The 21,204-nt window shown below is 42.4% G+C and overlaps 1 protein-coding gene across 2 annotated transcripts in view; it reads left to right on the top strand.

Annotated features, from left to right (window-relative positions):
- Positions 1-21,204, top strand: part of dyrk1b (dual-specificity tyrosine-(Y)-phosphorylation regulated kinase 1B) — a 61,259-nt gene that overhangs the window by 29,629 nt on the left and 10,426 nt on the right. For both annotated transcript variants that reach the window (XM_078253627.1, XM_078253626.1), the window contains exons 2-6: positions 14,475-14,638; positions 17,410-17,529; positions 18,073-18,261; positions 19,390-19,537; positions 20,064-20,213. In XM_078253627.1, the coding sequence (XP_078109753.1) occupies positions 14,570-14,638; positions 17,410-17,529; positions 18,073-18,261; positions 19,390-19,537; positions 20,064-20,213 (676 nt within the window). In that variant the 5' untranslated portion in view covers positions 14,475-14,569. The remainder of the gene's footprint in view (positions 1-14,474; positions 14,639-17,409; positions 17,530-18,072; positions 18,262-19,389; positions 19,538-20,063; positions 20,214-21,204) is intronic.

Genomic DNA, 21,204 nt, shown 5'->3' with positions numbered 1-21,204 from the left:
TTGCATCAAAATGCTTTAATTTTTATGAAAGGTTTCTAGAGGCCCGTGCATGTCTGATGTTATTCATTAAAGGCTCGTTAGTCAAAGTTAGTGATTCTCAACAACTTGCAGTGCTCCGTCAGTGGTCCTGGGCTGTAAAGTTCTTTTGTGACACCCCTCTGTCCTTATTGGTGGCTGGCAATACATGTACACAATCATGTAGATAATTGACAGTAGTTGGGGCGCCTCTGGCTTAAGCCCCAGACACACCGACCAGACGGCCGACCCTCGGCAGAAAAGGCAGTTGGACTGATCGGTCTCCCCGAGTTGGTCAAAAAAAGTGCCTCGGAATACACCAAAGCGACGAGACGTAATATGTCTCCATAACAGCAGGCGGCGCTAATCTGTATCGTCGCCTAAAAATTAAAACCGGCAGCTGATTGGACGAACGCCTCACGTGGGTCTGGTTTCTCCGGAAATGCAAAGCCAGACTGTCATGACGGCTTGTTCAGAATACGAACTCATATTGTACTAAAATAGTTCACCGAAACGTGTTTCTGAAAACATTTTAAGCGAGAAATAGGCCGTGCAGTTGCTGAATCTGTCTTCATTTCAGATCAACAAAGGTCAGTTTAAAAGATTTTCGTAAAATTTTGAGAGGCGTTCGTCCCGCTCACCCCGCTCCTCGTTTCCGGGTCAGCACTCTACCAATCAGGTTGGTCATTTGAGTCCGACTGCCGGCAGTGCCCGCCTTCCGATTCAACATGTCAAATCGGCCAAAATGAAGGCCGACGGCCCCTCCGACGGACGACGGCACGGAACACACCGAACAGACTCGAGTCACCGACCTCGCCAGACTGTCCAACGGCCGATTATCGGGTTGGTGTGTCACGACCTTTAGAGAAACCCACCATGAGCCACTACGTCCCAGGTTCTAATCCTGGACAGAAACTCTTTCCCTGTATGTAGCTAAATGAAGTGGAGTATTCATTGCTTGCTTTCTGTTGATATATAACATTGTCAGACTCAACCATATTTGAGGTCAAAATCCTGCCATCGTAAAACAAACCAATAACATACCTAATTCAGGTTAACAGCATGTGTCATTAGAATTAGGAGGGACACATAATCATGCTGTCATCCCCAATGTTTAGTTTAACGCCACAGCGCAATGCACTGTAGGTTTTTCCCTTACGGAAAGTGTTTGTAAAAAGTCTGTGACAGAGCCCTCAAACGCTCAGGGTTGTCCCACCGATTTCCCAGTGGGACAGCCCTGAGCTCAACGGACTTGTTAGCAGGAACAAGTCCTGTGAGTGCATAAAGGAGGGACATGGGGTCTATCACAGCAGGAGCCCTAACTCGTTTGCAGTGTTAAACTGATGTTTAAATGTGAAGTAATGTTGATTCAGACTTGAAGCTTCCTGCATTCTCTTCAATAAATGTGCTTTAATGTGAAGGCGTTTCTGTGGGGGTCTGGTGAAACCACAGCAGAAAGTGTTGTACATTTTTTGTCAGTTGGAAATAATGCTAAGCTAAAAAAAACAAAAAATTGAATTGGAGTTACAAAAAAAACAAAAAAACAACACATATCAAGCAACATGAGCGATTGTGCCTATTCCATGTATCAAACACGTTGGCAGTGCTGGTGTGTCTGCCCTCGGGTCAGGATATGATAAAAATGAAGTGAAACAATAATACTACTAAACAGGGAGCTCGGTTTACAGATCAGTGGTGATCAGTGACGCTAACATTGTGTCAGAAAGCTCCTGTAATGACGAGGTCATCATGATGCACACTGACACTGACTCCAGCATCTTCAGTAGGACAGAGTTCATTGGTCTTCCTCGCTGTCAGTAGCATTGACTGACAGGTTGTGTGTCAGTCCTTTCCCACCGTAGCTGCTATGCGCTGCATTATCTTGTGTGGGGATCAACCAATTATCGGCCCGGCCGATTAATCGTGGCCGATATTTGGCAATTTGCAATCTGTACCGGTGTTTAATTTGACTGATAACCAATAAAGTTAAAATTCACTATAAAGTGCGCTAATTTGGCTCCGCTACAGCTCTGTAAGCAGTCTGCAACACCTGCAAACAAACTGTTAGCACATTAAAACTTCAGGAAGCTACTTTTGTTTTTATTCATTCATTTTCTATCGCTGTGTATTATGTTTAAAGTTTCAGTTTTATTAAATACTTACTTAATGCATTTAAACAAACTTTTGTGTTGGAGTTTGTAACATACCAAAATGTTAATTTTGACTTTAAAGATTTGAATTTTCACTGTAAATGCACATCGGTTCCAAATATCGGTTGTCGGTTTCATTAACTACTAATAATCGGATTGGCCCGGAAAACACAGCATCGGTCGACCCCTAATCTTGTGTGACAGGGATGGTTGGTGGTCACCGTTTGAAAGAAGGCTTTTGAAGGGACATACAGGCCACAGCCATATCAACTAATCTACATCTTTGTGCAAGTTGCATTTTTCTTGATCTGGACAGACAGTTATGTGCGTAACTAGCTTGTCATGCTAGTGATTGTCTTTTCTGATTTGAATTGTATCAGTCCGTTTCAATGTGCTGATTGCAGATCAAGACCTCAGTTCTTTTCATTGACTCTCAACGCTTTACAACCAGCACTCATAATGGATTATTTGAACTCTTAGCTTAAGCTACATTGTGTAAGAATTTCTCCCATCTAGCGGTGACATTCTATACGACAACCAACTGAATATTACTTTCTAGCTCCATTCCTAGCGCATTTCAACTCCTACGGTGGCCGAACCCGAAATTAGCTCTTAGTATCTCGCGTTGTCGCTAAATGGCGGCCGCCATTCGAGCGACTCGCTCGTATGTATTCGGAATGGCAGATTCTACGCTTACGAGAATACTTTGATTAGTTGGTGGAAGTAATTACACATGAATGAGCACATATTTGTGAAAGAACAAAGGGCTTTTTTTTGTGAAAAGAATCAACTCAAAAAAATCACACAACGTAGGTTTAAAAATACAAGGGGAAAAGTTTTTTCTTGTAACGTCAGAGTGTGCATTGTCATCTCCTTTTGTGAGGCGTCACAAATAAGCCGCCATTTCTTGCAGTGGTGGAAGTGGCCAAAATAGTACTGGTAACAGGCTGCTAGCAGGACTTTTTTACATGTTTACACATATATGTACAGTTACTCTTCCATTGTGTTGAGGATCAGAGGCCTCAGAATGCTAAATAGGTCACTGCCATATAATGCAACACTGCCACTCCGGTCTTGGACGAGACCGTCAGACTTCTAGTTGATGGGTAGCCTTTCGGTAACCGCTTTTTCTCCAGGCTTCTGATTGGCCAACATCTTCTTCTTCTTTGCGCAACTGGACCGCCTGTTGGCTTGGCGTGCTCTTGAAAGTGCTCCAGTTGTGTTTTTGTGGTTTTTAAAAATAGCCGTGTACGTGTGGACTAGGCCTTGGTGATAGTTCTGAAACACTTGATGAATACAGGCCCTGATAGCTTTTTGCCTTGCTGTACTTTGTCACTAGGGCTAAACGTTATTACAATTTAGTATGCAATTTTTTAAAAGTTCCTTGATCTTTCTCCTTCCTTCCTTATCTTCGTCCTCATCTGTATTATTGTTTTTGAAAAATAAATATGAATCTTACTGATCTCCTGTCAGTCACAGTATTGTAACAAACTAAAGTGCAAACTGACTGTGGCTCTACCTCTCTAAAATCCAGAGATAACTCAAATCCTCATTCCAAAATATTAAAAAAACACCTAACATGCTTTCTTTCTCCGCACGCTGTGATTTAGGCCTACTTGTCAGTCAAATAACTTCAGCTTGTACAGAGCTCAACTTCCAGGCCTTTAATCAGAGCTAAGAGGTGTGACCCCTGGGGCGCCTGGGTAGCTCACCTGGTTGAGCACGTGCCCCACGTACCAAGGCTCTGTCCTTACCGCAGCAGCCGCGGGTTCGATTCTGACCTGCGGTCCTTTTGTTACATGGCCTTCCCCCTCTTTCTCCCCTTTCCTGTCTTAAGCTCTACTGTCAATAAAGGCCTAAAAATGATCTTAAAAAAAAGAGGTGTGACCACATCACACTTAAAGCATCTTACACTGGTTTCTTGTATACAGCAGGATGGGTTTCAACATCTCATTGATTAGGTGTAAGGCATCATGCTCTGGTCCCTTGCTTGATTTCAGATCCCATATGAGCCTGTGCAGAGGTTACCATCTGTTTTAGAGTCGAGGAAGTAGCCTAGCCTAGCCTTTGTCTTCAGGGCCCAGAGGCTCTGGATGCACCTGCCCAGGGAAATACACATAAACATAGATTTATCAGAGAGAGTATCTTTAATTGACTTGATTTGTTGATGTTTTATATCGGCTCTGTATTATTGCCTTCTTGTGAAACACTTTGAAGAGTTCTGTATAAATACAGATTATCTGTGCTGATCGGTGTTCATATAGCATCATCATCAGGTGGCCAGGATTGAACATTGAACATTCAGTTGCCAGGCATTATTCAGCCAGGTGCCCCACCCCATCCTTCATCATCAGACCTGTGTAGTTTACATGTAGCCATGTTCTCTCCCGTGTGGTTTGACTCATTGTTGGATGTTTGCTACTGTGATGGTGTGCGGTTATTGCAGTCTATTAGTGGCTGTAGTACACCGAGTGGTTATTCCTTTTTCCACGTGCTCTGCTGCAACCTTGTTCTGTTACTGCACTGCTGGGACTACAGTTAGGTTTTTTGTCTAGCTGGTCCTGGGAGAACATCACTTGTCTTCTTTGTGTTGAAGATAGGCAGGCGAGTATTAGTCCAGTGATCTTCTACTGTAGGTGCTGTGACTGGGATCTGTGTGTTATCTGGTCAGTAGACGAATGGTTGTCTGAACCTCTTGTAACTGGTCCATGTGTCTGCATGCTCATCATTTAAGATTTGATTTGAACCCTAATGACCCAGTTGCCAAGCATGTGTGCCATGTGCAGACAGCTTCCCACGTATCTACACCGAAGATGTTTCAGCAGTATTTTTCAGTGGACCGTCTCACACGCGTCTGACAGAACAGATACACTTCTAGTCTAATCAATACAGCTGTCTACACAGGCGGCGTAACGCCTCGACTTTTACTCGCACTATACATGCATGAACATGATCTGAAGCATATTTTTACACTTCAAGTTTACTTTCTTCGGCATAAAACTCCAGTGACTCAGGATCTCGAATCACCCTGTAGGGGTTTAATCGCAATAATTCCCCACTCGCTCTACATTATCTAGCTTATTACACAGCTACTTACTAAAGAAATCAATAATTTGGCACAAAAATATTTATTGGTTTAAAAATGGTCCTCCAGAGTCTATGATCAGGACTGCATCTACAGCAACGGTCTGCTACTCAGAAATAACAGACCTTAGAATGCTGGAATTGACCAATCAGAATTGAGTATTCAAGAAAGCAGTGTAAAGGGTGCAACAAACATTATTGAGCCACGAAATATTAAATAACCTACCATTTAACAGCAAAACTAAAAACATCACCAAAGCAACCAACACAGAGATGTTTACACAATATAAACTCCAGAAGGTACATACAGGTTTTGCATGTAAAGCGCACGCACACACACGGACACACACACATACACACACACACACACACACACACACACACACACACACACACACACGTGAATAACGCCATGTTGCTTAGCAATGTTGACGGTGTCCTCTGGAGAGCGTTACAACCATCACAGTGGGTTTGTTTTCGTACTCCCCTGTCTGAACAACATTCGTTGAGTTTTGAGCACCGCAAAGTCCTCTTCAATCTTCTCTACGTTCATCTTTTCATCATTCTCAAAGCATCATATAAGCAGTCCACTCAGACTCTCTGTCCCACTGTGCTCCTCCACCTCACTGAAGGCGAAGGTTCCTCAGTCACCAACGTAGAAGTCACCGCTGGAGGGTCCACCATTAACCTTTTTAGCATTTAGCATGTTAGCTAGACCCAGCGTGCACCTGTTGGTCACGCAACATTGTGTGTGTTTGTGTGTGTGTGTGTGTGTGTTTGATTTGGGTTACTTTGCGTCCCTCCTGCAGACACCCCGCAGCTTCTGCTCTGCTGCTGATTTGGCTCCTTTCTTCAGCTCCGTTCTCACACAGTTTATCAGGACTGTGACTCTGAAACAGAAGTGACTTGAAACGTAGTGAAAATACTTGAGATAAAAGCCTCTTTTAGGAGACTAGCGGCAGGTCCTGAGCGGATTGATTCCAACGGGAGAAGTAAACGTGAACACAGATTATGAGCGATTCTTTCGCCCCACAATCCCCAAAGAAAATATTGGAGCCATTCTTCACGAGCCACATATCTCCAGAACATTCTGACACTAAAATGGCAATTTTCAGTTTGTTCTGTCACTTTGTTCGCAACCTATTTGTGTCTCAGGAACAAACTCTCGCGAGATCTGGCAACATAGATAAGCTAACGTCCACTAACGTTCGTGAACGCCCTAACAAAACAAATTTTCCTAATGGTAAATATGGCTTTTAGCAGTGTAAATATGTAATGTTGGCAAAGGAGACCACGCCCATTTAGATCACAGGAAGTGTGTACCGTTTCATATCATTGGTGCAGTGTGTGTGTGTGTGTGTGTGTATATATATATAGTATATTAGTAGTAATATTAATATTTATTTATATATATATATATATAAATATTAATATTACTACTAATAGAATGCTTTGGCTCTTACTGTACGTACACACCGCCACCGACTTGAGCTGAAAAGAAGCTCTGGCCGCCCTGTGAAGGACGCTTGTCAAAAAGTACGGGGAAGCTGTTTGACGCTTTGGCCGCTCTGACATAGTAGCATTCTATGTTCCATCATGGAAAAAGCACAAGCAGCCACTGCACGGCCAATACACTGACACTAGAAACCTTTTATAAATTACATATATAATGACAGAATTTGTATTGGTTGTTGGTCGCAGCCGTGTCTGTTAGCAGTTAACTCGCTCGGATCCCCTGTTGATCCGTGCAGGACTTCACCGTGAGCGGACTGTTTAGACACCATGTGACCGGCAGGTAACGTTAACTGGTCCCTATATGCAAATATCATAAATGATAGGGAACCCAGCAACGGCCATGATGAGCTTTTCCTCCTTTTTCTCGGAACTAATGTTTTTGTAGGAACGAAAGTTTACATCGTATGTTTCTCTTGAATCAGCCAGCGCGAAGGACGTCTATATTCCGATTGGTTGCCGCTGAACTGCGTCATAGCTCATTACCATAAAGTTGACCTACTTTCAACTTTCTGATTGGCGCTCAAAACGCCCAAAACATGACGCCGACAGATTTGACGCTCCTTGCAGCTGAGAGAAGCCAGCTTCCATTGAAAATGAATGACTTCCGCTATCTTTAGAAGCTGAAGTCGGCTAGTTGAAGTTGAGCTGTACGATTCAAATAAGAACTTCTTTTGTTCTTATTGTTACCTCCCTTGGATATTTTACTCTGGGAAAACATCAAAGTGATGTGCTTTTTCTTAACTATTGGATTTTATGGTGCATATTAAACTCCAGCTGTACACATGTTAGCTGTTATCAAACTGTGTTTATGTGTGACAGCTAAGACTCTGACTCACTCAACTCTTAATGTAAACTTTAGTTCTTAAAGTTTCTTTCATGGGTCATCTCCTTGTCCCTCTCGTCTCTGCACGTTCATGAAGTGTCAGCTTTGGTACAAATAGGAACATTTGGGTGAAGTTGACATATTTTCAACGCTTTGATGCATCTTGATCTCAGTCCACACTTAAAGTGTATCTATGTGGGCTTGGACCTTTGATTTGACTTTGTAAGCAGTCACGCAGTTAAGTCTTAACTTTAGATCGAGGCTCCATGTCCCTGTTTACCAAGGACTGTCCCACTGAGTGTGTTGACAATGGGCACTAGTATCCTGGTTCTTCATGCCCCCGTATACAAGATTCTCTACAGCACTCAGGTTTCTGATCATTTGCGTGCAGCTGTCTTTTGGAGTACTTCAGGTAACATATCCAGGTTTCTGAAATCTGGCCGATGATGACGATGATGTGTACATGTGCAGTGCAACACATAAACAGGATACTCCAAAACCCTTATCATAGCCAGGATACTTAAGTGCATGTGAGAACACTCACTGACACTGCTCCATTCAACACATTGTGTAGGTGGCTTATGGTATTGTTAGTCTGTGATTTAAGTGAGATCATAAGCAGCAATAACAATTTGTGAGTCAAAGGGTGTGTGTGTGTGTGTGTGTGTGTGTGTGTGTGTGTGTGTGTGTGTGTGTGTGTGAGAGAGAAACGTGGCTATTGTGTAGGACTGGGCAATATATTGATATTATATCGATATCATAATATGAGACTAGATATCGTCTTAGATTTTGGATATCATAAAATTGTAATATGGTAAGTGTTGTCTTTTCCTGGTTTTAAAGGCTGCATGACAGTAAAGTGACGTACTTTTCGGAACTTACCAGACTGTTCTAGCTGTTCTGTTATTTGCCTTTACCCACTTAGTCATTAAATTGACATGTCTGATGATAATTTCGTCGCAATGTCGACATCGAGGTATTTGGTCAAGAATATCGTGATATTTGATTTTCTGCATATCGCCCAGCCCTACCATTGTGTTCATTCATTCTGTCAGATGGGATTGTGCAGACACCACACATGAAGATAACGTGGTGATGTTTTTTTGGTAGAAATAGTAGTTACTGCAGTACAGTTACATGCAGCAAAAGGGTCGCAGGTCAGAACCGAACCCGCTGCCGCTGCGGTAAGGACTGAGCCTTTGTACATGGGGCGCACGCTCAACCAGGTGAGCTATCCAGTCCATGTAGTTTTTATACCTTACTTTTAGGGGTGGGAATCACCAGAGGCCTCACGATACGATATCATTACAATACTTATGTCACGATACAATATTATTGCGATTTTAAACATATTGCAATATTCTGTGATATATTGCAATTTATTACCTTTTTTCCAACTTCAAATGTTTCCCAATTTCAAATTTTGTCAACATCTGTTTTATCTAAAAAGATACATTTCTCGGTTTGTTCATCTCACTTCAATTTTATTGCTGCAAAATGGGATTGTCAAAGAGACAAACTGACCAACACACATATAATAAAAGATCCATACTTGGCGTCTGTGTATCGATACAGTATTGCCACGGAAAATATTGCGATACTATGCTGTATCGATTTTTTCCCCCCATCCCTACTTACTTTATAGTTCAAGTTAAAGTTATAATCCCAATTCTAGCAACCTCAGAGTAAAGTAAATCATCTCAGCAACACTGTTTGATGAACCTATAATACTCTCTGTTAGCACTGTTTTGTTTTATTGGACTCGTTTTCACTCGATCTCGAAACTCCTCAGACTTGGACTTGTCTCTGACTTATGTATTGACTAGAGTCGTGTTGACACAGATTTGTGTGTACACACTTGTAGTAAAGCGACCCTTCTTTGAGGCAGTGCTTTGCACAACTGTTTGTTCGCTCAGATGGACTCTGGTACAAGCCCAGTTGGCTCAGTATTGTTTTTCATCATCTAGCCACTTGTTGTGAGCAGGAAGCGTTAGTTTGTGGCTGTACGGCTACTGTGTTGCTGTGCTTCCTGGAGAGACTCCTCACCGTCACCCTAAATATTGTTACATCATTGTGCATCAACACAATGCTGATGGAGAGATGAAACGGTGGGCAGAAGAAGAAACAATGAGACATACTGAGCAGGCATCTGATTGAAGTCAGGAAGGATGGGAGTGAGGGATGAGAGATGGATGAATAGAAGAGAGAGAGAGAGAGAGGTTTGAGAAAGCAGGAAGGATGATGAAGGAAAGGGGGAGGAGAGAGCGGCTGGTAGGGTAGGTTGGGTTGCTAGGGGAGAGTATGTCAGACTGCTGCTGCTGAGAGCCAGCCTGCGATTGGAAGCTACTTGCTTAGCAGGAGAGAGGCGGAAGAGGAGAGGGAGAAGTAGCTAATGAGTATTGTAGGCTGGTTGCTGAGACAGCACTGGGTTTATTTATAGAGTGCTGGCCAGCCAGCCCTTAGATACCAACAGCGAATCAGCTGACAGAGAAAGAGGGGGCCCCGACCAATGGCAGCGCAGGAAGGGGGATGCCAGATTGAGGAAGTGCTGTGAGTGCCTCTCAGTCTCTTAAAGAGACGGTGCAGATTTCTCAGTACTAGGCAGATATTCTCTCTCTCTCTCTCTCTCTCTCTCTCTCTCTCTCTCTCTCTCTCTCTCTCCCCCCCTCTCTTGCTCTCTTGCTCTCTCTCTCTCTAGCAGTGTCAGATCTGTAAGCAGGCCAGGACCCAGAGCACCACGACAGGCCCAGGGACGCTGATTGGATTACTTTCTCTACCTTATTATCACACAACACAACTACACAAGTACACACAAGCTGTTCAACGCTGCTGAGGGGTTTTTAACTTCACAAATAGAACCTCATCTAGCCACAGAGATCTATTTAAAATCTCAGGGAGCCTTTTGGAAAAAGACGTTGAGTACAGAATAGGAGAACCGTCTACACAGTGTATGCTAGATAACAGTGCTGAGGAACCTATAATTACAAAAGTTATTCTTACATGTTCACTGAAAATGTCTGCCCTGAATTATAGTGATATAAAAATAGACCTAATTCTGCAGCCATGAAATCTCTCTGACTTTGACTGGTGTAGAGAACAGCAGTAGTGTTCTCAGAGCACAGGAGCTCAGCATTACAAACCGGGGGATCCCTGTTTATGTAAAGCTCTGGTTGGCCATCTCATGGCCTTTTCACAGACCATATACCAGTATAGCCTGTTAGTTTGCTCAGACCTGCAGTATTGTCAACCTATCCATGCTGGACCAATCTGTGTCTAAACTGATTGGCTCAACACCTGGTCGTGCAAGTGAATAGAGGAAAAAACTGCCTTTCTAAAAGCCTGGTCATGTTCAGCTCCCTAGTAACTTTACTTTCATCTAATTGAATTGATCGTTTTCTGATGTGCTCTTATCCTACTCCTCATGCAAACTGTATTTCCTGCTGCTTCACAATTACAAGCTTTACACACATCTAGATTCTATACTGGGATGATATTTCTGCCTTCAGCTGGTTGGTGACATTTGTTTTACATAAGTAGGTCCAACATTGATTCTTGGTGCTGATATTGCATTTACACAAACGATTGGGAAGTTGGGAAGAGTTTTACAGACGTCAACAGTGATCAATGTGCACATGCACATTTTGAGGTTCTTTTCCACATGAATTTGTGTATAAGAGCAGGGGAGAAGCAAAGTGATATTCCACGTTTTACCTTTGTTTGGTCTTTGATTTTTTTTTGGCTTTTTTGAAAACGTCCTCCTTCCTATCAGTGAGTCCACAGATTAAGCTTCGGATCCAGAACCTAAAACTCTATAGCAAATAACGGGTTTAAGCTGTTGGTTAGTTACATCAGTGATGAGATCAGTTCTCCCCAATGAACATAGGTGTATAATAGTGCCATTCTACACAGTATAACCTAAATTGTAGGGCAGTCCATATTACGAGACTGCACTTTATATTACCAGAATATTTGATCCATTCAGTCATGAACTATTTGCCTGCCTGTTGATATTCCCAAAATTTTTCACATAGCTGGTACCTTTCTTTGCGTAATGAGCTGCCTTTTGTACATCACTGGTATTCCATTTTGTTGTTGATATTTCACACCTGACAGAGGAGAGACACCACACTGTAAAGCACTTTTACAGTACTGCACTGGTTGCCTATTTGAAGAGAGCCCGTCAAATACTCGAACAGCCATCACTCCTCAGTCCAGCAGCTGAGCCGCTTCCTGTCCATCATCTCTAATGCAGTAAGCCGAGCTGTATTCTTACTCGCACATATCCTGTGTTGGGAGCTAGCTCATTTGCTATGCTTAGCCTAGCTGACAAGACCAGAATCATATAACAATAACTTCAGTCCAACCGTTAGCTTAGCATCCGCTCACCTGCTCTTGAGCCATGATGATCACAAGAACTACCCGGTGTGCACGTAACAGCCATGCTCCACCAGCATTTGTTGCAACTGATGCGGCACACTGATTGGTTATTACAGACTGGCGCTGTGATTGGCTACAGGTAATATCTCTTTGGTGTGTGTGTAGGTGTCTGACAGGATGAGACTGACGGATGCAAAACTCAACAGCCATTATATTGTTGCGCTGACCCCCTGCTGGAGCTCCTGGAGTGTGTCCTGCTGTGTTGGCCCATATCTCAGCCTATTGAGCATGCATCACAAGAAGTCGGTAAAGAGCTCTTTGGCTGTTGTGAACCACTGATTCACTAATTTAGTGCAGATGTTTTGACCTCAGCAATTGTTCTTTTAACTCCATTAGCAAAACACCACAAGTTGACCCGGCCAGAGCAAAGCAAACACTTTGCAGTGCCAGCTGTAATTTTATCATCAAATGATGAAGTCTTAACTTCCAGGGATATGACAAAGTCATAGTGGCATGGAAATGGTTGGCTAGTTTATTATGCTCCGACAGGTGCAGATTGTTCTTTAATTTGGTGAGCCAGCTGGCAGTTGGCGGTTTTCTTTGTAGTGTGTGTAAAGTGCAACTTTTTACTTTGACACAATGTTCATCTTTACAGTATTTAATATGCCACCCAGTAGGGCTGCATGATGAATTGAAATACCGTCATGATCTTGATTCAGGCCTCTTTGCGATCTCTTTTTTTCCCATTACGATTCTGCCGTGTTTGTAATAGAGGAGAGCTCTGTCGAGTCAAAACAAGCGCACCTAATGTCTCCCTAAACTGCATCAACAAATGACAAGCGTGCGTTACTCCATGTGACAAAGTGTGCACAGGAAGAGGGGCAGGACACCGATGTGAAGAAATCTAACTTGGGTGAGACAGTGGAGTAAAGAAAAGGAAAGAAAGCTTCCAAGGAACAGAAATGTGCCAGAGAAACCCAGTGATGGAGAGGAAGAACAGATATATGTATCCAAAAGCGCTGTGTTGGTAGCATACAAAGTTGTGCAGTCTGCTGCGTGGAACCAGATTCAAAGACAATGATTTATGAAGATGCTTTGAAAGCAAAAGTAGCCGCACAATGTCGTACACCAATTGAAACGTAACAAAAGGGCCAGCAAAACTTGAGCAGAAAATCTCTATCACCCAACCACTCACAACATCCAACATCCACAGCAGGGGCCCTAAAGAGGTTGATGAGCTAAGGTTAGCTGAAGATATGCCTCTATTCAACACTACTGCTTTACTAGACATAACACTTCAGCATGACGTATCTGCATAGACTGAACATAATGGACGTAGCAGCAGTGACGTCCCCCATTGGTTTGTGGACTGCCTTTTTGAAGTCAAAAGGCCAGAAAGTCTGCAAACTTTCCCTTAAGTTAGCCAGCTAACGCTACTGAACAAGACATTTTTAGGCGACCAACATTTTCCAATGAACTTTGCTGAAGTGAAAACACACAGTTACAGGGTCAAAGTTTAAGATGAAAACACAAAAAACAGCCAAAAACAAGTTTTTTTAATGTCCCCAGTGTTAGCATGGTTAGCATTGCTAAGCCTCTGTCCTGATTGACAGGTCCTAAAACATCCCCTGCTTTATCCTCTATTTTAAAATAAATGGAAGCATCATTTACTAAAGGAACATCATGCTGTGTTGAAGAAGACTTGAAACTAGAGATTGAGACCATAAACCTATTATGAAAATGTTTACTGAGGTAATAAATCAAGAGAGAAGTAGGCTCATTTTCTCAGACTTCTGTTTTGAGCCAGTGGAGTCTCCCCCTGCTGGAAGTTAGAGAGAATGCAGCTTTAAGGAGCTTCAGCTTTGGCTTCACTTTCTCAGACCTGGAAGCTTCGTTTATTATTTTTACAATGTGTCTATGTGTATCAGCCACTTTTAATGTGATCGCAGGTATATGTATCAGTAGCGTATATATGTTGGCTAATAGTAACAGGAGATGTCAGCACAGAAATGCCAAAGGTATGTTTGAGTCCATTTAGAAACGGTGTGTCACTGTCCATGTTTATTTTTACACTGTCAAACATCCTGCTCAGTACATATCACGTAGCAGCTCTTTAGTGAGCACATTTAAGAGACCCTGATCAGACTTGTTTATGTTGATAAATTAGTATAAGCCTCACCAATCCTGCATCAGTTGGCCTCTAGCTTGAAATAAATCAGTCAGGCTCACTTGCATATAAACTGCAAAAAGTGTGTTTAATATGTTTGGTGTGTTTTGGGGGCTTGGTAAGGAAAGACCTCCGAACGGTCCTGTTTCTTCAGTTGGATATGTGTAGTAGATAGAACAGTATGAAGATAATGACCAGTTACTGTGGTTTCTGATCAGCAGTAGCCATGTTGTCCCATTGATGGAGGCTGAGAAACAGATTAGATTGTTGGGGTATCCCTCTCTAATCATCTCTCTCTCTCTCTCTCTCTCTCTCTCTCTCTCTCTCTCTCTCTCTCTCCCAGGTGTAAGCAGCTCAGGATGTCCGCCCACCTCCTCCTCCTCCTCCTCCTCCTCCTCCTCCTCCACTGCCCAGGGCTTCTCCCTCGCTGAGCCAGCCATGACCAGCCAGCACACACATACACACCCCTCCTTCAGCTCCATCCACTCCATGGCCGAGCAGCAGCAGGTAACACACACACACACACACACACACACACACACACACACACACACACTCAGTGCTACAGCAGTCCTGCCACACACACACGCCTTTGGCACAGGACCTGATTGATACGTCACCTGTTTCACCTGTTGGTTGTCATAGCAGCACTGCAACGCAAGAGGGATGGGTTTACATTCTTTCATTATTTTTTGGATACAGATTTAAAACAATGACAAGCTACTGTGAAAGTCGTATTCCTGCAGTCATTGTGATAAAGAGGGATCGCAGTGGACAGAAGGTTTTTATATCACAGGGTTTCCGTGGGGCCTTAAAAAGTCTAAAATTTCAATATCAAAATTTTAGGCCTTAAGAATTCTTACATTTGCTGAAGTATTGTGTTGTAGGTCTTAAATACGTTGAAACAGGTCTTCATTTTCCTACGTCCATGCAACTCTACCTCTAATGCTCTTTTTTTGTAGTTCTTTCTCTAGCTAGTCCTAATATAATTTAGCTGTGTTAAGACTACAAATGAGACCATCATGCTACTTATATTGCAGCCAATCAGCTTTCTTGTTATTGTCGCGAGTCTCTTTCAGAGTGTTCCACAGACATAACACAGATTTTATTCTTCAACAGTAGTGGCAGTGTGTGCAGATCAACGGCTTCCCTGCGTAGCACCATCTGTCAGTTCGTCAGTCTAACGTTTGTTCTCAGGCGCAGAGTTGTGTAAAGGAACTTAGAAATCATAGTCGTTGTTTATGGTTATCACGGCTATGACGCAATTAATATAACAGCTTTTGGTAACTAATATCATAAATGTTGTTTATTGTCTCAGACCAGACAATCTGACTCTGAAGCTGTTGATCAATGCGTTTCTCTTCATTGATCTGTCTGCTCTCTGCAAATGAATAGGTGTTGAAGTCAGGCAACACAGATACCAGTAAATAAATTCAGGCAAGGTGAAAAAGTTGAATCAGTTACAGTGCATTGCATGTTCCCTAGGAAATACACTTTATTTATTTATTTATTTATTTTAAACCAACGTAAGAATCAGTACTATACGTCCTTTAGAAAAGTGCAGTGATTGCTCAGCTAGGCCTGCACAATATGCCGTTTTGTGATCGTCATCGCGATACCATCTGATGCAATAAACACATCACGAAAGGCTGTGACATATCGCAAAAGACACTCAGGGATTTGTTTTTATGTTCGTTGAAAGGAAATATTTGCAGTCATTCTTCTTTTAGCGGTGCCTTTTACACTATATTCATTTCAATGTTCAATTTGTTCAATAAAAGAATTTTCTTTTCCTTTTATCTGTTTTACCCACATAGTTAATTAGTTAGTAAGTTAGTACATCCTTCCTAATGTTACTACTGAACATGGTCCAACTTAGCTCCAATTACATGTGAAGGAAAAATGCTGCCTTAAAGTGCTCATATTATGCTCATTTTCAGGTTCATAATTGTATTTAGAGGTTATATCAGAATAGGTTTGTGTGGTTTAATTTTCAAAAAAACACAATATTTGGTTGCCTGGTTAGCTCACCTGGTAGAGCCGGCGCCCAAATATAGAGGTTTATATAAATAAATATATAGAGGACGTAGCGGCCGCGGGTTCGATTCCGACCTGCGGCCCTTTGCTGCAGGTCATTCCCCCCTCTCTCTCACCTTTCAAGTCTAAGCTGTCCTATCCAAATAAAGGCCTAAAATGCCCCAAGAAAAGAAAAAAATCTTTAAAAAAACACCATATTTTTGTTGTACTGCACATTGCTGCAGCTCCTCTTTTCACCCTGTGTGTTGAGCTCTTTGTTTTAGCTACAGAGTGAGACATCTCACTTCTGTTCTACCTATAACATGCACAAAAAAGATATATAACACAATAAAGGAAAGGGAAAAAAGCGACTTCGCCGCGCTGTTTTGATACGCACAGGGTTCATACGTTTTGAAAAAAACCTGGAAAAGTTTTGGAACTTTCAGAATTTGGCAAATTCCAGACCTGGAAAGGTTTTGGAAACATAAAAAGACCCAGAAAGTCTTGGAAAAGCCATAATAATATGTGATTAATAAATGTATTTCACGTCGTCCTTACCTCAACGTTCTATTCGGGGGGCGCGATATTACGAATCCCGCTATGAATTCATTCATTCATTTTATTGTTAAACCTCTGAGGGTAAACTTTAACACAGATTTTTATTCTTATTGTGTAATGTCGACTGACATTTTCAGGAAAACATAGTCATGGAAATTTGCCAAAAAGTCATGGAAAAGTATACGTTAGACCGGCCGCTGCTTGATGTTATGAAGTAAGTTTCCTGCTTGCTTGTCGCCGTTTGTTGTAAATCTACGCTAGTCTTCTGCGTTCAATCAGAGCGAGAACGTGACATGGTAGTTTTTCCTGTATCGCATACGCTACAGTCTAAAGTCATTTCTAAATGAAAAAATATGATTGTTCATTGTTTTAAGAAAACAAAAGATAAGAAAGTCACTGTAGCCTATTTTAAGAGGGAATTATTTCCACCGGTCATTCTGACCAGTAATTACCCGACAACAGAAACCAAAGGTGAACTGCATGATGGGAGTTTGAATGGATACACACGTCTTTAATGTCCCAGCCCTGTTTAAAGCCTACACACCTGTATGGCTGTGGCCAGACGCACTCGGCCACACACACACACACACACACACACACACACACACACACACACACACACACACACACACACACACACACACACACACACACCCTGCCTTGTTTGATGATTCTGATGTATGAAGTGTTGCTGTTCTCTGTAGGTGCTGTCTGATATGACCATACTCCAGCGGAGGATCCCCCCTAGTTTCAGAGACCCTGCCAGCGCCCCACTGAGGAAACTCTCCGTTGACCTCATCAAAACTTACAAGCACATCAATGAGGTATGACACACACACACACACACACACACAAAGCCCAGTTAAGACCAAAGATTTGTGACGAGACAAAACGAAAAGTTTCAGCGGTCTGAACCGACTGAAGCCTCAACGAGTGGCCGCAAGCAGCGGTGGTCAAGCGAGCCAGAGAGCGACTGAAGAGAGGGAGCGGTTAGAACAAAGCAGAGAATCAGAGAAATAAAACGCTGTTGATATCCAGCTACACGTTGGAATGGAAGTCCAGAGAGTGGTTTCTATGCAGATGATACACCGTCTCGTCTCATTGGTGGAAACTGGCAGCTTTCAGACCGCTGCAGACCGGAGCGTTGCGAGGAGGTCTGAACTGGACTTTAGGCTGTCGCCGGGACAACCACCAAGGCTTTATTACTTTGAGGTTTTCTGTTTGGGGGGTGGATGCAGGGGCGTATAGAAGCTGCGTGAAGTAAATCCTACTCAGTATCAGCATTTGTCTTCCTGAAGGAATCAGGTTTGTCTCAGCACTCTCAACTGAACGAACCAACTGAGCCACGCTGTGTTTCCGTTTCACAGGTGTACTATACTAAGAAGAAGCGACGGGCCCAGCAGGTCCCTCCAGAGGACAGCAGCACCAAGAAGGAGAGGAAAGTCTACAACGATGGCTATGACGACGACAACTACGACTACATTGTCAAAAATGGAGAAAAGTGGCTGGACCGCTATGAGATAGACTCGCTGATCGGGAAGGGCTCCTTCGGACAGGTACGGTCGACAAACTAAACCCGCATTTATTGATAGTTTATTAAATCTCCTCCTCACTCCTTCACCATCATGGTTCCGTAAACGTCTTATAGAGCTGCAACCTTTAGGCGACTAATCAATTAGTCGATCGACAGAAAAATCATCGCCAACTGTTTTGATAATCGTAATTTTTCATGCAAAAATGCTGCTTTCAGCCTCTCAAATATAGATTTCATCATATTAAACTGAATATCTTTGGATGTTGGACTGACAAAACAAGACATTTGAAGACATCACCTTGGACTTTGAGAAACTGGGATGGACCTTTTTCACTATTTTCTGACATTTTATAGACCAGACGATTTATCGATAATGAAATTATTGGTTAGTTGCTGCCCTAAACTCCCAACAGTTTAAGCTGTTGTCACCACTGGGGCATTAAGAACCAACCCTCTCAGATGTCTTCTTCAAACGTAAAAATGGCAGATAAAACCAAGCATGTTTGCATAAATGGCACCAAATTGCAGTCAGTTTGTTTGATGTGGCTCCTGCAGCCAGTAACAAGTCTGAGTGAATTGCCGCCATGTTCTGTACCTCACTCAACACATATCATATACATGACGGGACAAAGTGAAAGCAACGTGCTGGCAGCCTGGGACATCAGGCTCCATTCCATGTTAGGGCCGGGTGCCGAATTCAATACTCTTTAGGCATTGACTGAATTGCCTCCGAAGTATCGAGTATCGAAAAATGCCTCGTCTTTCAATACCCAATTTCAATACCTAAGAAGTAAATCTCATCAGCCAATCAGCATGCAGCATGTTTCTATGTTCTATATGTCTGTGATTGGCTGTCTAACGTTACCCGTCGTAGAGACACGCAGGAAAAACTCTACGTTACACAGAGACGGCTCACGAAGTAGATTAAAGATTAAAGGATTTGTGCCGTTATGTTGCAATTTCTTTTTGTTTTATAAAATTGGTACCTAAAAGAGTATCATTCAGGAATTGGTATCAAAGTCACGGTATTGGTATCGGTACCGGTATCAGAATTTTTTTAACAATACACCCAGCCCTATTCCCTGTCCACTCTCAGCATATGTTCCTATCATGGCATGGGATAGCACAGTGTGTTGATGTTTGTCCACAGGTGGTGAAGGCCTACGACCACCATGAGCAGGAATGGGTTGCCATTAAGATCATCAAGAACAAAAAGGCATTTCTAAACCAGGCACAGATTGAACTACGCCTGCTGGAGCTCATGAACAAGCATGACACTGAGATGAAATATTACATAGGTAAGGACAGCACACACACACATACACACTATACCACACTGGTTGTCTTCATACAGGGACGTGTTGGCACAGGTTGGTGTAGACCGTCATGAACGTATTGGGCAGATTGGTCTAACATAGAGGGATCCAAAGTGTTCACGTTGTCAGTTCTCCCAGTATTGTTTGTGTAGTGACACGCTGCAGGACATTAAGTCATGGAGATGGCTCTGTCTGCATCAACATACTTAGTGGGATGACATGTGAGCCATCTCCATGACAACTTCAAAAAAAATTCATCCACTGATGAAGACTGTAAGATGCTATGGAAAAGCTCCAGATAAAAGCGAGTAAGGGACCTTGAGCTGTTAAAATGCTTTTCTGTGAGGCGAACACACACACACACACACTATGAGAATAGGACATAAAAAACCGAGGAAATGATTTTAATATTGTCCTGACTGTTGATCTCCTAACCTTCCTCTTTGTCTCCCATCTGTCTCCGTGTCTGTCTGTCTGTCTGTCTGTCTGTCGATCTGTCTCTGTGCAGTCCACCTGAAGCGTCACTTTATGTTTAGGAACCATCTCTGTTTGGTGTTTGAGTTGTTGAGCTACAACCTGTACGATCTGCTGAGGAACACCAACTTCAGAGGAGTGTCCCTCAACCTCACCAGGAAGTTTGCACAGCAGCTGTGTACAGGTGGGTGCACGCAAACACTTGTGTGTCTGCAGCCTGTCGCTGTCTGCCCCCAAGTGGACGGAAAACAAAACTCACAAATGCAGCCTCAAAACATCATTAAGGAAGGAAGAATACTGTAGGTCAAATGCCATTCAGTAAGACAAAGGACATAACTGAATAATTGTGTTTTTGCTGCTAGAATTTTAAGAAACATGTATCAAGAAACATGTAACATATACTGTACCTAGAGCTGTAACACTTCCAAATGTTGCTGCACAATTAATTCTCTCCGAAATAATTGGGATTAACAATATAATTGTCTCTTTCAGTCAAATTTAAAAATATTTATTTATTACTTTTTCAAAGTTTTGAATGAATCCCAGGAGACATCTTTTGGTTACATGGCTGTCATGTGACTTAGATAATGTAATAACACAGGAACACAGCCTATGAAGTAGACCACGCCTCTTTATTATCAGAGAACTAACTGTATCCCCCCCTTTTTATTTTTGTTGCCATAAACGTGTATAGGGTCAGTTGCCAACAACTAGCATAGCTTTAGCTCAACAGTCCGACCAATAATCACTTATATGATTTCAATTTGGCATATCTAAACAAAATCCACAATTACCATCAACAGTCATACCCCTTAAGACCTTTTATGCTCCACATATCTGGAACAAGCTCCCAGAAAACTGCAGGTCCGCTGCAACTCGCAGTTCTTTTAAATCGAGGCTGAAGACCTTTCTTTTTGATGTTGCCTTTCTTTAAATAATTGTTCATTTCTTATACTGCACTATAGCTTTTATTCTAGTATTTTATCTGTTTTTAATTTTTTTATCGTTTTTTAACTGCTCTTTAATAGGACTGAGAAAATCAAATATCACACTATTTTTGACCAGATACCTTGATATCGATACAGCAACGATATTGTAGTGTTGACTATTGGTGCTTTCACAAAATATTTACACAACGAGATTTTAGATAAATAATCATGTGTGGATATAATGAC

Source organism: Sander vitreus, chromosome 6 (assembly GCF_031162955.1).
Source record: "Sander vitreus isolate 19-12246 chromosome 6, sanVit1, whole genome shotgun sequence".
NCBI classification, from domain to species: Eukaryota; Metazoa; Chordata; class Actinopteri; order Perciformes; family Percidae; genus Sander; species Sander vitreus.
The sequence above is the reverse complement of the archived record's forward strand: the minus strand, read 5'-3'. Positions and strand labels throughout refer to the sequence as shown.